At 38.7% G+C, this 14,689-nt stretch overlaps 2 protein-coding genes across 2 annotated transcripts; both read right to left on the bottom strand.

Annotated features, from left to right (window-relative positions):
- Nucleotides 1-91: 91 nt before the first annotated feature.
- On the bottom strand, nt 92-5,300 carry LOC146515004 (high choriolytic enzyme 1-like). Its single transcript, XM_085165786.1, has 8 exons — nt 5,172-5,300; nt 4,251-4,296; nt 3,568-3,720; nt 2,894-3,011; nt 1,726-1,904; nt 1,251-1,332; nt 773-902; nt 92-211 (listed from the first exon to the last, which is right to left on the bottom strand). Exons 1-7 carry the CDS (start codon nt 5,244-5,246, stop codon nt 776-778), a joined length of 780 nt encoding a protein of 259 aa, XP_085021912.1. The 5' UTR covers nt 5,247-5,300; the 3' UTR covers nt 92-211; nt 773-775.
- A 4,013-nt stretch (nt 5,301-9,313) lies between these two features.
- On the bottom strand, nt 9,314-14,226 carry LOC146515003 (uncharacterized). The gene is made up of 4 exons (XM_085165785.1): nt 13,779-14,226; nt 12,995-13,235; nt 11,448-11,585; nt 9,314-9,743 (listed from the first exon to the last, which is right to left on the bottom strand). Exons 1-4 carry the CDS (start codon nt 14,186-14,188, stop codon nt 9,474-9,476), a joined length of 1,059 nt encoding a protein of 352 aa, XP_085021911.1. The 5' UTR covers nt 14,189-14,226; the 3' UTR covers nt 9,314-9,473.
- Nucleotides 14,227-14,689: the final 463 nt, after the last annotated feature.

Below are 14,689 nucleotides of genomic sequence, written 5' to 3'. Positions count from 1 at the left end.
CTTTATTTTTTTATCAGCAGATTTCAGAAAGAAATTCTTAGTTTATGAACCTCTGGCATAGTACATAAAAAGTAAAGATTCTGTGAACGGGTCAATGAAGATTTATTTTTAATTCAATGTGTTAAATTGTACGAAAGAGTGACAAAACAGTCTTGGAAACAACTGCTCTGATGTCTGAATGGCACCACATTTCCAGGACTGCTATTAGCACCTATGAAGACAAAAGAAAGAAAGTGTGAAACTAAGGTTTAATATGTGTTGCCCAACACACAAGTTATATTTAGCAGCATTAGCCTGTACGTCCATTTAAAAAACACCTTTTTATGACACCTTTGCGATGCTTTATAATGTGAATGTGTGTGAATAAATTGCAAGTTATTAAAATGTCACCATTTTGCAACAGTGATAAAAAGCTTACAATAGTTTCCTTCCTTCATGTTCAAAGCACACTGCCTTCTGGTGCTAGTCAGGTAGCATAGTTAAAGAGTTACAAAGTCGGTAGTTGAAATATAAATGGCTGCTGCAACTTTTTCCCCCCATTATTTTTATCCATCACCTAAATGCAGTTTATATTACTGTAACCATAGTGATGAAGCTCCTCTACCTCAAAGTACAGATTTATACAGAAACCCTGATCTTTCATCAAGATTTGTGCATAAATGTAACCAAATCATTGCCTTAGCATTGCATTACAATAGAAATCTCAGTTATTCATTTATTTAAATTAAATTATAACATGTTGCACATTCAAAACTTATGTCGCATTTCTTACTGTTTAACACTTGTACAGCCTGTTCAGTCTGGTGATGTCATTCTGGCTCATCTGAGTGCCTGTGCCAAATTCAACATTGGGATTGGGAATGGGCTCCATAGTGGGCTTGTTGTTGCCAGAGAAGGCATACCTGGAATAATGCACAGCGGGTTTGTTTGTATTCAAGAAATGAGAAACTGTTGCTTTATAATTGAAACGGTCTCTTTGGCTCTCATTGGAAAAACAAAAAGAAAAGAGCAAGTAAAAGTTTGTCAGTTGGCTCTCATTAAGAGGATGATGTCTTCATATTTTCTATATTCAAAATCACTACGTGCTGGTAAGAGGTGCTTACATTTGTTTCAGCGTGCAGAAAAACCCTTGATTAATTTTGCATAAACAACAAAAAAGAAAGTTATCAAAAAACAATAATAATAAAAAAAAAACCCTAAACTAAATCTTAAAACTGAATGAACAGATGTCTGATGAAAGTGATCCAGACCTGTGGTACTGCATGACTGAGTTGTAGTCATAGGGGGTGTTCTGGTTCAATGTGTTGATCTTGTCAAAGGCATACGCCCAACCTGAGAGAGAGAAAGTGTCATATGCATCAGAAAAGGCTGATGAGAGTTAATATTTGCATTTAGAGCCTCAAACTCTGTTTGCTCTATAGTTAAAAGGTTAGTTTTATAATTTTACACATTTGAGTTTATAATATATTTAATGACTTTATTGTCACTTACCTCACTTTATAATTTAAAGTATGACATTTAAGTTATTTCTTATAGAATTTTGTAAAATCACTTCGATCCCTAGTTGAGTGCATCCTGTCCTGCTGTGTTGCTGTCCATTATGGAAAATAATTTTAAAGATAAACTGTAACCCGAAACACACCAACAGCCCAAAGAGACCAGAGAGTGCCACCACAAACAGAAATCAGGGTTACAGGTGTATGACTGAATGGATAAGGTTCTGACCGGACGCAATGTTCTCCCACAGGATTCGGATGTGCTGGTCCCTGTCGGAGCGACACTGCTCATGGTTGAAACCGAGGGCATGGAGCAGCTCGTGCTGGACGGTGTTATGGTAGAGACAACCCTGACGGTCCAGAGACACTGCTTGGCCATAACCACGGCGACCGACATAGGAGTAACACCTGCAATAAGAAAAAAATAAATAAATAAAATAAAAATGTATTATTATCATCCCTTACAAAGCAAGACTCTACAAAAAGAACTAATTTAACAAAACTAAATTATCTGAACGAAACTATAATAAGGTTCTACAAACAAAAATGTTTTATTTTAACTAATAAAAGACTACCACAGTCATTTAAAATTATAAAATATAATGGCTTTGTCTGTCAAGTAAATTATTATTTATTAATTAATGTAATTATGACTCTGATTATGATTAAAAGTCATACCAAAGAAGATTTTAAATTCTTGCTGAAATTGGAAACTGAAATTAACTCTGATATTGGGATAACTTTTGATTTGATTTGATTTAGTTTGATATACCTTTATTAGTCCCACAAGGGGAAATTTCATAAGGCTGCCGACCTATTGCACGCAATGGCGGCGCCATCTTACCCTCCGACCATACATACATTACACAAAACATCACATGGGGAAGACAGGTCAGAGAGGTATAACAATGGAAAAATGCACCACATGAGGAAAGATAAGGAGAAAAAAATAACTCCCCCCAGACTGAGCTCCAACAGGGAGATCAGTTTGAGAACAGAAAAAAACACCTCTGCACATAGCACATGAAAAAACTCTTAATACACCAATGAAACACATGACAAGCAACAGGGGTGGGTAAAGGGTGAGAGACAGCCGATTTAGACAGTACATCCGGGCCTGCAGCCTGTGCGCGATAACTGTGTAGAATAAAACAAATGACTAGCTAAGCTTAAAGCAAATGGGGAAAAGCAGGAAGCACAGAGGGTGATGATTTTATGATTTATGATTTTAAAAATGCATAAACAGTTTAAAAACCTCCGAAGACTGCAGTTTCCACACACACACACACACACACACACACACACACACACACACACACACACACACACACACACACACACACACACACACAGAGGGAGAGAGAGAGAGAGAGAACAACAAGAACACAAATTATCACCCATTGATGGACTGGATGTTCAGGTAGTCTCTCTGGTTGGTTCTTGGGACGAAGCGAATGCAGGAGACGTCTTGGAATGACAGCAAACCTCGCTCAATGATGGAGCGCTCACGAGAAGCTGAGAAGCAGAAGGAAGAATACATTTCCACCTACTGTCATCTGCTCAGTATCTGTAATTACAGAAATACTTTGAAATCTACACTAATTAACATGGAAAATGCAATAAGGATTCATCAAAATCAAAATTTTTTTTTAGCATTTTTGTCGTTTAAACTTTGAGCTCCATTTTCAGTTTGTAGTTAAAGTCTTTAGTTTTTATGTAGAATTTAAAGTAGCTGTTGCTGTTTTTTTTTAAGTGTTAAGCCAAAACTTGTGGCAAAGCATTAAATAAAGATGTACAAATCGCAGGTTTATTCCTTTTTCAGTCTCCAACGGAGTATAACTACAACACAAAGTTTAACTTGTGAAACAAGACCTGACACAGAAAAATCACAGTTGATTTATTAAGCTATTCACTTAATTTCATTCAGATTTGTTTTCTGAGCTTTTGTTGTTTTGTGATATTTTTTTGTTTTATGAGCTTGTTTCACTTTGATTTTACAGTCCATTAGTTCATTTGATCAGCTGCTTTATTTCAATTTAAAAACTGCCTTAATAATTCTTGAGTTACTTACAGTAATGAGAGGCGATGACGTAGGGGACATAGACGTTTCCATCGCTGGATTTTCCCCACATGCAGCCAGAGGAGGTGCAAGGATCAGCATTTCTTTGATTCTCATTTTCATAAGCAATGTCATCAATGATAAAGGGCTCCTCTGCTGTATGCACTGTGAAATGAGAGCACTGAGTGATTTGATGATATATCAGTGTATGGTAAAGTACATCAAAGTACTGTTGTGCAAATGAGCAAAATACCTTCTTGCTCTGAGGCGACAGTACTAACCACTGCTCCGCCATATGGAAAATAATCAATGTATCTAATGATAATTTTGCTTCATTTTAATCTCAGTGAATGGACTACCACAGGATCTTATTTCTTTTACAAAATGTATGCTCCAAATTTACGTAACATTGAAGGTCAGCAGTTTTGTCATCTTAAGCTCAGTGGTTTCATAAAATATTATTATTGATATATCATTAATCTCAAAAAATCTGGAAGAACCTTGAGTCTGGATTTTAACAACAAATCTGTAATATTGTCCTGAGATATTTCACAATAGAAATACAGGATTCACACAAGCAATGTTCAATCTCAGAACGAAGAGTGGAGCAAAATAAATCTGGAACCATAAAGTGAGTCTGAACTAAATAAAATAACAGGCCGGAAGTTGGTGTAAGTGAAGTATAAATATCTTACCTACATCCTTGTTGGCCCTCCACAGGAGCTCAGCGACAGACAGATCCTAGCTCAATCAGATGGCATCATTCATTAGTGAGGATTTACATGGAAAATCTTCAGTTTTCAATTGAAATTTGTTTCCAGAAAGATGGAATAAAGTCTTTACATGTTTTACAAACTCATGTGTGAATGTGGTTACCTGAGGAATGATTCTTGGCAGATGTCAGTTCAGCAAATTCATTGCATTCATTGCTTGTCAGTATTTTTCTTGGATCATTCACTTAGTCACGGCTACCCAACATGAGGTTTTCCTGCTTTGGTGAGTGACTTTCGAGTATTTTGTTAGTCTGTTATTTAGTATCAATTAGCACGTATTTGTGTCTGTATAGTCTATGACTGCAGCTTGAAAACCAGCAATCTAGAAGGCCTGACAATCCACCATCTCTTCTGGCTCCGAGACTTAAGAAGGTCTTAAGAGCTTGGAAACAAAAGTGACTGGACTTTTTTAAGTTTCTTGAAGATGTTTCATCTCTCATCTGAGAAGCTTCTTCAGTTCTACAACCAAACGATGGAGAGTCCCAGATAATTAAACCCTAGTTGGAGTTATTCTCATTGACCCACTATTAATCACGTGACTCATCACATGAGCCAAAGCGCAAAAAAATGCATGGGTCGTTATCACCAGAGGTTTCAAGTAATATCACACTCGCCTCTTAAGGCACCATTGGATCAATTCTTCTCTTCTCTTCTCTTGTATGCACAGTGTAATGTTGCATAATTTAACCTAACACAATCATGTCTTGGAAAAATTTGAATCTGGAATTTAAACAAAGCTGTCAGATAAATGTAGTGAATTAAGAGAGCAATATTCTCTTAATGAAATGGAGTAAATGTAGCATTAAGTGGGATTTGTAAGTTCAATATTTAGGATTTCCTCACCTTCTCATCAGCCCAGCAGAGGACAGAGGCTCCGAGGAGGATCAATAAACTGAGTGTGCATTTCATGAAAGCCATGTCACACAGTGTTAACACCTGGATCCTGCTGCCGCTCCTGTTTATACCCTCCAGTATATCTGCTGACTTGTGGAAAAACCAAAAAAAGCCAAAAAAACCTCATTGATGTTGTTTTACTTGGAGATAAGGAGGAAGTTGCCTTGAAAACATCCTGTCCTTTCCCACCTTAAACAAACCAATATACAGCGGGGAAAATAAGTATTTGACACATCAGCATTTCCAGCAGTAAGGGGATTTCCAAGTGGACTATTGACACAACATTCCCACCAGATGTTGCCATCAAGCCAAACATTGAAGTCATACACACAAATCAGAACATTTAAGTATACAAGTTAAACCATAATAAATAAAGTGAAATGACACAGGGAATAAGTATTGAACACACTTTATTTAATACTTTGTAGAAAAGCCTTTGTTGGTGATTACAGCTTCTAGACGCCTCTTGTATGGATAGACCAGTCGTCTGCATTGCTCAGGAGTGATTCTGGCCCATTCCTCCACACAAACGGTCTTTAAATCGTGGAGGTTCCTTGGGCCTCTTCTATGAACCTTAATCTTCAGTTCTCTCCATAGATTCTCTATGGGATTTAGGTCAGGTGATTGACTGGGCCATTCAAGCAACTTGATTTTCTTTCTTTGGAACCACTTCATTGTTTCCTTGGCCTTGTGTTTGGGATCATTGTCTTGCTGGAATGTCCACCCTCTCTTCATTTTTAGCTTCCTGGTAGATGGCAGCAGATTCTTATCCAGAATGTCCCGGTACATCGCTCCATTCATCCTGCCTTCAATGATATGAAGTCTGCCAGTACCCCTTGCTGAAAAGCAGCCCCAAACCATGATGCTTCCACCCCCAAACTTAACTGTTGGTATGGTGTTCTTGGGGTGGTGAGCAGTGCCATTTCTCCTCCAAACATGGTGTGTAGAATGACTGCCAAAAAGTTCTATTTTGCTTTCATCTGACCATACTATAGTCTCCCAATAATCCACAGGCTTCTCCAAATGCTGTTGCGCAAATTTTAACCGAGCCTTGACATGCTTTTTGTTCAGCAATGGAGTCTTGCGTGGTGAGCGTGCATGGATGCCATGGCGGGTCAGTGCATTGCTTATAGTTTTCTTTGACACAACAGTACCTGCTGATGCAAGGTCTTCCTGAAGTTCTGTCCGAGTGGTTCTTGGCTCTTGGAGTACTCTCCTGATTATTCTGTGGACTCCTCGGACAGGGATCTTGCGTGGAGCACCTGATCGTGGCTGGTTTATGGTGAACTGATGCTCTTTCCATTTCCGGATAATGGCCCCCACAGTGCTCACAGGAACATTCAGCATTCTGGAAATGCGCCTATAACCATTCCCATCACAATGCTTTTCAACGATGAGATTACGCAGATCTTGTGAGAGTTCTTTGCCTTTACCCATCATGAAGTCTTTCCTGTGTGCCTTCTGGGTAATGAGGGGCCTTTATGGGCCATCAATTAGGACTACAGCAGCTGATTCCAGTTAGTACTGATAGGGGACTGGGTTTCTCCATCAATACTGACAGATTTCAGGTGATCTCCTGGCTTTCTATGTCATTTTGCCCCTTGTTATCTTCATGTATTCAATACTTATTCCCTGTGTCATTTCACTTTATTTATTATGGTTTAACTTGTATACTTAAATGTTCTGATTTGTGTGTATGACTTCAATGTTTGGCTTGATGGCAACATCTGGTGGGAATGTTGTGTCAATAGTCCACTTGGAAATCCCCTTACTGCTGGAAATGCTGATGTGTCAAATACTTATTTTCCCCGCTGTATACACGTGTGTGTGTGTGTGTGTGTGTGTGTGTGTGTGTGTGTGTGTGTGTGTGTGTGTGTGTGTGTGTGTGTGTGTGTGTGTGTGTGTGTGTGTGTCTAAGCAGTATATATATATGTATATATATACATGTGTGCAGTAAGCAGTTTTTAAAGCTTTTACATATTTTTGAGCTTGACTTGAAAGGCAGACTCTGTTTCACTATCTGGCTTTCTGACTTTCTCTTTTGATAAGTAGTACTGAATGTTATACAAAGTATTTTAACTTGACAAGGCCAAGGTCTAATAACATCTCATTGGTGATCATGACTGACTGCATCTGGTAGTTTCTCAGGATAAAATCGATTCGTTTGACAGCGCTCAGTGGACTGACCAATACCTGGAACAGAGGGAAAATCCAAGGAACTGAGTAAAGATCTAAAAAGGAGCATTACATAATCACACAGGTTAAGCAGGTCCCTTAGAGCAAATTCTAAACAACTGCAGATTTCAAGATTAGTTCAAACAGTTGTATGAAATTATGAATTATTCAGCTGTATCACCCCTTTGCTATGACATTAATAAAAAAAAAGAAAAAGAAAAATGATGGTTAGGATTTTCAGTTAATGCCCAAGACCCACCAAGGTTAGAGCCTGCCATGAACTGGAAAATGCCAGAACACTAGTGTCAATGTCCACAAAGACACAAGTTTTACATCACCATGGATTGAGAGGGTGCTGACAAAGTAAGAAAACTCCTGCTCCAGATTCCACACCATCATGCTCAACTGAAACTTTCAATTACTGACATGAACAGGCCAAATTTCTTCAGGAGACACAATGACAAATGAAAAGAGGCATGTTTGGAGAAGTAAAGAAGATGTTTCAAGCAAGGTGGTGGGACTGTCATACTCTGGCTTGTTTTGCTGCTAGTGGTACCAGTATATTGCACAAAGTGGGTGGAATAATGAAGAAAGAGGACTACCTCCAAATTCTTCAACTCTGTATCAAAGAAGGTGGCAAGTGAAACTTGAGCACAGTTGGGCTTTCCAACTCGACAAAGATCCAAAAAAACCCCACATTAAAACTGGTTTTTGGAATGGATAAAAAATGCTAACATTAACCTCCTGGAATAGTTTTCCCAAAGCCCTGACCTCAAACCTACGGAGCCCTGCAGGGGACATGGGAGAAAAAAAAATTAAGACGGACTAACTAGGGATCTCGCAAAACTTTTGTGAGATCTCGCAAAACTTTTGCGAGATCTCGCAAAAGTTTCATACATCTCCGAAAACGTCGGAGCACTTTTGCAAATATGTGATGTCTTGTAAAGCGAGCAGATATCTGACATTTACACAACTACATTCACGCCTCAAAATATCTTAAAAGTGTATTTTGTGACCCAGAAAGAGTAATATTACAACTAAGTAGCTGCTGCCATTGTTGGAATTCAACTTTTGTGAGATCTCGCAAAGCTTTTGCAAGATCTTGCAAAAGTCCGTCTTAATTTTTTTTCTCCCATGTCCCCTGCGGGGCTCCGTACAAACCTAACCCTATTGCCCTATTGAATATTGTGGGCCATGCTGGAAAGCTGGGTCCCCTCCAGGAACCCAACCGATGTAAATGAACTATACCAATTCTGCTAAGAACAGCAATAGAATATCTAACCAGAATCATTTCAAAAGCTTGTTGATGTCAAAGGTCACCTCAATGCCCTTTTTCTTGTAAGGTTTTTGTTGTATTGTAAACCCCTATAATAACACAGAGAAAGCTCCTAAAGATAATTGATTTCCCTATAACAGGGGGGTCCAACTCCAGGCCTCGAGTGCCGGTGTCCTGAGGGTTTTTGATCTCACCCTGGTTCAACACACCTGAATCAAATGATGAGTTCATTACCAGGCTTCTGGAGAACTTCAAGACATGTTGAGGAGATCATTTAGCAATTTGAATCAGCTGTGTTGGATCAAGAACACATCTAAAACCTGCAGGACACTGACACTCAAAGCCTGGAGTTGCCTACCCCTGCCCTATATGCAGGCACCTGGCAAAGAAAGAAAAAATCCCCTTTAACAGGAAGAAACCTCTAAAGAGAATCTATTAAGCGGAAACCTTTTCAGCAGAGGAAAAGAAATAACCCATCACACTTCAATATGCATTCTGAAAGGTCTGAATGCTTTTTTCAACTATAGTCTAAAAAGTAATGAAAACATAGCATGTTTAGTCATAATTGAATGCAACATTGAACACTGAAAAATGAACGAGAAAAATAGTTTTCAGTTCAAGAAATTCACAGACGCAGATGTTTTAAGCAGTTTGTTTAATCTTTTCATACACATGCAAACAGCAGTGATATCATTTTCCCACATTCATCTTCACATTTAATCTGACAACAACAGGTTGTGCTTCTAGTTGATGTGCTTCAGGTCAAATTTGTGGGTTTTTGGGGGACCTTTCTTGCTCTTTTAGACCTCCTTCAACAGAAGACCATAAGGGCGGATGGCCTGTTCTACTATCTCCTGCTCTTCTTGAGCTGAGAACACAGACGGGATGGGAACCAGCCAGTACTTATCGTTGTTGTGTTTCTGCCTGTACTGTGGGTTGATCCGATTTTGCAGAATCACTTGGTAGCGCTTGCCATTCTTTTGAGAAGTGAAGGTTTTGGCATAAGAGACAGCTTCATTGACGTAAGGGGTAGAATAAATCCCTCTGCCATAGGCCTGACCTGGACCTGGCTGTTAAATAAAAGTAAGATATATATATATTATATTATTAAATACTGATACGTTAAATACAGGCCTAATATGGAAATAGGACAGAAAGAGCACTGAAGTGTAGGGATGGGTATCGAAAACCGGTTCTTGTTGAGAACCGGTTCCCACTGTTTCAATTCCTTGGAATCGTTTGCCATTTTTGCAAACGATTCCCTTATCGATTCCAGTCGCCCCGAATGACGTCACCACGTTGCGGAGCGTCATTTACCTGGCAGGAAACATGGCGGCTCAAACGCTAAAAAGTTTGGTTATACTTTACGAGAACGGATGACACCAGGGCAACTTGCAATACTTGCACAGTAGATATTTCATTTAAGGGAGGAAACACTACGAATATGCAAAAGCATTTGCTCACAAAACGCGCGATAACCTTAAATAAATGTCGTGTTTTTAATTCCACTCCGGACTCGTGAATCTCAACCCAGCAGCAGCGGTAACGTTTGCACGTCCTCTCCCGTTAATGCGGCAGGTAAATAATCAACTAACAGTGCATATTATGTTAGCGCGATCTGCCTTATTACAAAACCTGCCATTACTGTGCATTTAGGGGACCATGATGAGAGAGACAGACAGAGGCTGGCTCAGATGCTGGCAGTTCTCGCTGCAGTCTACCGGTAGCGTCTCCTTTCAGGCCAGGATAGACGAATGTCACCGAGCAGTGACTAAGTTTGTGGTAAAAGGCTTGCACCCATTTGCCACAGCAGATGCCCCCGATTTTCGGTAAGTGAATGTGTTTAATTGTAGGCAGGGACATTATTGGATATTCTTGTGTAATTGCTACAGAAGAATATTTATTTTATTATTTTACATTCACAATTTTATTTCCTGGGGACCCTGTGACACCCCATTGAAGAGCGTTAGGTTGGATCTGTTAAGATCTCACTGTTGGGTTTGTAAGGCCATGTTACTCCTAAATTTCTATCTTGTTCAAAGAGAAGATATAAAACAAAGATCTAAGCTAATTGACCTTAGTGTTCTCCTTTTTAAAAAAAAAAAAATCGATAAGAGAATCGATAAAGAATCGAATCGTTAAACAGAATCGAAAATGGAATCGGAATCGTGAAAATCTTATCAATACCCATCCCTACTGAAGTGTCTTAAAGGGTGAGCAGCTCTTAACTAGATGCGGCATAAATACGTTTATGTGCCATAACAATGGACATGCTATGGGAAAATATTCTGACAGAAATAAATAACAATAAATAAATAAATATACAAAAACCTGCAGCTTACAGGTTTTTGACATTATTCATAGGAAAAAGCTTTCTCAACACTTTTGCTCAACAATGCTCAACAAGTATAAGTACAGCTACAGTTTGCTCCTGAGGTCCTAGACATGCAGGTGTCCTCTCACAGTCACATAACTGCTATTTACTGCATTTCCTTTTCTTTGTGTTGTGCTGAGATTTTCATAGCTTGTGACTTGACATGTGACAAAACCATTTAACTCTTTCTTTTCTCAACCCCGGGATAAAATTCAGACTTTAGAAAACTGAAGTGCTGCATGGGACACAGTCTCAGCATGTGGAATAAGAGACCAGGGATATACATAAAGTCCATGCAATTTCAAAATATTAAATATCACAATTATACATCATATAAAATGTTACTGTAAAGCAATTGTACTGGGTAAAATAACAGGTTGAGATAATAACATAATCAAACCTTGTAGAATCCTTCGATGATGCCTCCAGCTCCTTCCTTAGATGTCCCATGGTAGGACACAGGCCACTCCCCTGGCACTGACGCAGTGCTTCGGTACTGAGTTCCCAGCCATGTATTTCCATCATACTTATTCAGGACCTGTGACAAAATATGAGGATAGGTGATGCAGGTGTATCTGGACCTGTATTTGTTTCAGACAGTCCATAGTTCATCTCTGCAAACTGTATCTTCAATTAAAGTCTGAGCTTCTGCACGTTGTACATATAGCATTTAAGTGCTTTACCTTTGGGACAAACTATTCTATTGATCTTACTTTGAATGCGGAGAGTCAGATATTTGGCTGTCTTTTATTTTCTACTACTTAAGAGCATCAGGATGTACCAGTTATGCTTATAACACACATATGATATGTAATATGCTAAATAACTGTTTAACTATTCTTTTTCAAACCCAGTTCTAGTTCCATTGACACTGTTCACCTCTCTACATTTTTATTTTTTATTTTTTTTATTAGTCCTTTATTTACCCAGGTAAAGAATCTCATTGAGATTAAAAATCTCATTTCCAAGAGAGACCTGGCATCATGGCAACAAAAGTCACATACCACATAGGTATATAACATTTAAAACAAATACAATATCCCATACCAACATGTGTAAAATATACAATAACAGATCAAATTAAGAGTACATTAAAAACAATCACACTGAGTAAAAGAGCTGTTCTCTCGTTCCTTTAAGACAGACTTAAACTCTCCCAAGGTAACCAATTCTGATCATTTCAGTTCCTTCTGCAGATTATTCCAGGAAGCAGGGGCAGCGTATTTAAAAGCCTTTTCCCCCAATTCTGTTCTGATTTTTGGGACAATCAATTGTATGATATTGTACGAACGAAGGCTGTATTGGTTGTGGTTTTTACACATATAAACACATAAATAAGATGGAACCAGCCCAAGGAGAGATTTATAGATAAAGGCAAAAGATAAAATTTTGAGGTCAATTAATTTCCAGTGCACTACCTGGAAAGCACTCTGGAAGTAACAGACTGCATACAGTTAATTAAATCAGGTCAAATTAGTTTTTTAAGGTGTGAGTTGAGACCAAATACGACCTTATTTGTGTCACTTAAGAAAATACTTTGCAGAAAATTCTTTACAGATGATTTGTTATATTGTTTTCTTCTTCTTCTTCTATTTCTGTAGTTTTTAAAAAAAGGCCTTGTATTTGACATAAAAGAGAGGACTAAATGCAGTTATTGATTTCCAAGAAACTGAATGCAGTTATTGATTTCCAAGAAACTGAAGAAGAAGAATATTGTTGAGAACACTAATGAACTTCTAGTTTAGTTTCAAAAATGAGCTGGAAGGAACCAGAAGTTTCAACTTTCTAATGATTGCAAATATCTGAAGCCCAAAAAGTATTTTACTGGGATGTCATTGAATTTGTGCTCTACAGCCCGGCTTAAAGATCAATTAAAGCAGCTTAGACTCTAAGTAATGAGCATGAATAAGATGGTTGATGCTGATCTCAATTCAAAGGCAAATTTACCTTGAGGGCAAAACGGTACCAACCACTTGGTCGTTCATACACCTCTCCGCCTCTGTAATAGGTCTCTGTGTCTTGGAGACCAGAGAAATCGTAGTCAAATGTCGGATCAAAGAATTCGCTCTCATCGATGATGAAAGACCTTTCTTGCGGTGCAGTTTGAAAACAGGTGTCAGAGCCTGAACATTGCCCTCCATCTTGCAGAACACGTTGAATTCTGGCAAAGTTGTTTCTTGACACTGGGCTGCAAGTTGAGAAAGACAGCTGAGATTAGGGTCAGAATAACCCTTTTGACCATCAACAAAAGAAAAGAAATGCTGCTCTTTCACTGGATTTTCACTCTCTGCAAACCAAACTGCAACATTGTTGTCAAAATTCTTTGAGCTTTAGAAACTACATCCTGACTGTGAATCTCAATATAATATCCCATCCATCCTCTTATCCTTTACAGGGTTGTGTGGAGGGGGTGCTGGAGCCTATCCCAGCTGCCTTAGGGCAATTTAGAGTTTCCAGTTAACCTATGCCCACTAACTGCAGGTCTTTGGATAGTGGGAGGAAGCCAAAGTAGAACATGGGGAGAACATGCAAACTCCACACAGAAGGACCCCAGATGGTGGAATTGACCTTCTTGCTGTGAGGCAACAGTGCTAACCACTGCGCCATCATGTTGCACCATTACTCCAATATATTATACTGCTACAAAAAAATTTTGAGAACTCACGTTCCCTTTTTGAGGAATGACATCAGCGCAAGTCTTAAGAATAGTTTATAATATTACAATATTTACCAGGTTTGATCTCCATCTGCGATTGCACAAATGAGACTGTTTATAGACAGCGTTGGTGCTGCTGAGCCGGGAAAGGCTGCTCTTTGGAAAACTCCATCGTGACCTCCTGCTCTTTGGTTTTGAACAGAAGTGATCTGGGCATTGCAAACTGCACCCAAAGCTTCAAGTGCAACATGTCTGTCCATCTTGAAGTTGTCTTGATGTTGTAGTCCTTTGCTCTGCTCACTTCTACCTTCAAGTGTTGTGGCTTGTGCAGAATTCGGCTTATATGTTAAACTGTTTATGACGTAAACCCAGTTTGCATAATTTCTTAGATAAATCAACTTTTGACTTTCTGACCTTCCAATAGGCGTGTTTTCAGTGGAACTTTCTGTTCTTCTCTTTTTTCCAGTTGCAAAATTATTCATCATCTCTTAGACTTTCACAACTGCATCCACACCCTGAATCTTGATACAGTCACAGTTTACCATTTTAAAAACAAAATACAATTATTACAATTATTCAGTAACCCAGGTTTCATTTGCAGAAGCTGGATTCAGCAAGCCTGCAAGAATTAGCTCTTGTTTTTTTTTTTTTAAAAAAGGAGGAAACTTTGAATGCAATGTTTTTTTTGGAGTGGATGATAAATGACAAGAGTGGGCAGGGGGATAAAATAAAGGTCCAAGCGTCCCTTGGCTTTTGCCTACTTCTCGTGCTCTGACTTCTCTTGACCTTCACAAAAAGAAAAGGACAGTTGCACTTCTCCCGAAATTTTTTGCTCTGTACCAACTGAATTAAAGTGAAAAAGGATGTACATATTTTTCTCACCCTGTGGCCAAACTGTTCCCCTTCTTGTGGTCTTTTGACGCTACTTCTTGCAATTGCAGATTTATGTTCAACAAAAATTCAGTGGCATCAATTACAGCCTGCAA

The sequence above is a fragment of the Neolamprologus multifasciatus genome, chromosome 7 (genome assembly GCF_963576455.1).
Source record: "Neolamprologus multifasciatus chromosome 7, fNeoMul1.2, whole genome shotgun sequence".
Lineage (NCBI taxonomy): Eukaryota > Metazoa > Chordata > Actinopteri > Cichliformes > Cichlidae > Neolamprologus > Neolamprologus multifasciatus.
This window is presented reverse-complemented; position numbering and strand designations above follow the sequence as displayed.